Genomic DNA, 1,229 nt, shown 5'->3' with positions numbered 1-1,229 from the left:
CTCATTAAATTCTACTATCACTAAATTCTCTCCATTCCGCCTTATATATTTCCATGTTATCCAATATCTTGTAAATTACCCGCAATTTCTACATTTTCATATTCCAGTCTTTTTTAAATTTATCATTCTTGTCTTTTCTTTATTTCATCTTTTTTCTTTTGACCAATTGATTGTATATTTTTTATTATTTAATGGTATTAGTATTCAATTTTTTTAGTCTTTATATTTTTCTTAATATTTTATTAGGTCATCACTTTACATCTATACATTGTATAGATATCGATACTATCTCTTTAGATTATCAAGGTGGTATGCAAATATTAGGGGATCCCGGTAATACCATACATTCTTCAACTGTTTTACCCTTGGTACCTGATGATCTTGGTAAACTTCTTATATTAGCTGTATATAATGGGGGTATATTAGACAAGTATATATTATCTGGTTCTTATGAATATAGATCTACATCTAATGATACTAGAGTTATGTTATTTGCAACTAATAGGAGACTTATATGTGTTTTTGGTGCCCTAAAACAAGTTGATTTTTTAATTGAAGCTACTGGAGGTAATGCTATAGTAACTCATGGAAATTTTACTTTTTTATTCAACACTCTTATATTGAAATCTCATGATGAATTTGATAACTTCGACTTTTGGAGTCATTTCTTTTATAGGTGCCATCGAACAGATCAATTAAAACACGTAGAAAAAATAAGTGATGAAGTAGTTCAATCTTGGCATATAGTTACACCACCTGCTAGTTGGAATTATATTACATCAACAATATATCCAAAAAATATTAAAGTTGAAAAGGTAATTTCATTAATCACTCAAGATGATGAAGATGAAGAATCTGAAATTAAAGATTTTGGAGGTCAATCTTCAATTCAAATACATCCTAGTAGTAGACTTCAAGGTGTTATTGTTAGTTCACCCAATCTTCTTATAGGAATCATACTTCCACCTAATATGAATTATACTATTAATATATATGTTGGTATGATCTATGCATCAAATGGTAATATCTTCTATATACCTAATGGCCTTTTTTATGATACTTATATTAAATATTATACTAATTCTCCATGGGGATATAAAGTTTCTTTTGATAAAGATTTAAAACGTGTCATTAGCTTTGTTAAAGATAAAATGGAATTTGGCGGATCAACTACAAAATTAGTTAATGGTTTATCTACACCTGGTATTAAACCAATTGAACAACCACCA

At 28.2% G+C, this 1,229-nt stretch overlaps 1 protein-coding gene across 1 annotated transcript; it reads left to right on the top strand.

The window, feature by feature from the left end:
• Nucleotides 1–191: 191 nt before the first annotated feature.
• cand_019400 (uncharacterized protein) lies at nt 192–1,203 on the top strand (the record flags this gene model as incomplete). Its single annotated transcript, XM_067212170.1, has 1 exon — nt 192–1,203. A coding segment is annotated over one exon (1,012 nt), but the record flags the coding sequence as incomplete, so codon positions are not given.
• Nucleotides 1,204–1,229: the final 26 nt, after the last annotated feature.

Source organism: Cryptosporidium andersoni (genome assembly GCF_001865355.1).
Source record: "Cryptosporidium andersoni isolate 30847 chromosome Unknown contig_158, whole genome shotgun sequence".
NCBI classification, from domain to species: Eukaryota; Apicomplexa; class Conoidasida; order Eucoccidiorida; family Cryptosporidiidae; genus Cryptosporidium; species Cryptosporidium andersoni.
The sequence above is the reverse complement of the archived record's forward strand: the minus strand, read 5'-3'. Positions and strand labels throughout refer to the sequence as shown.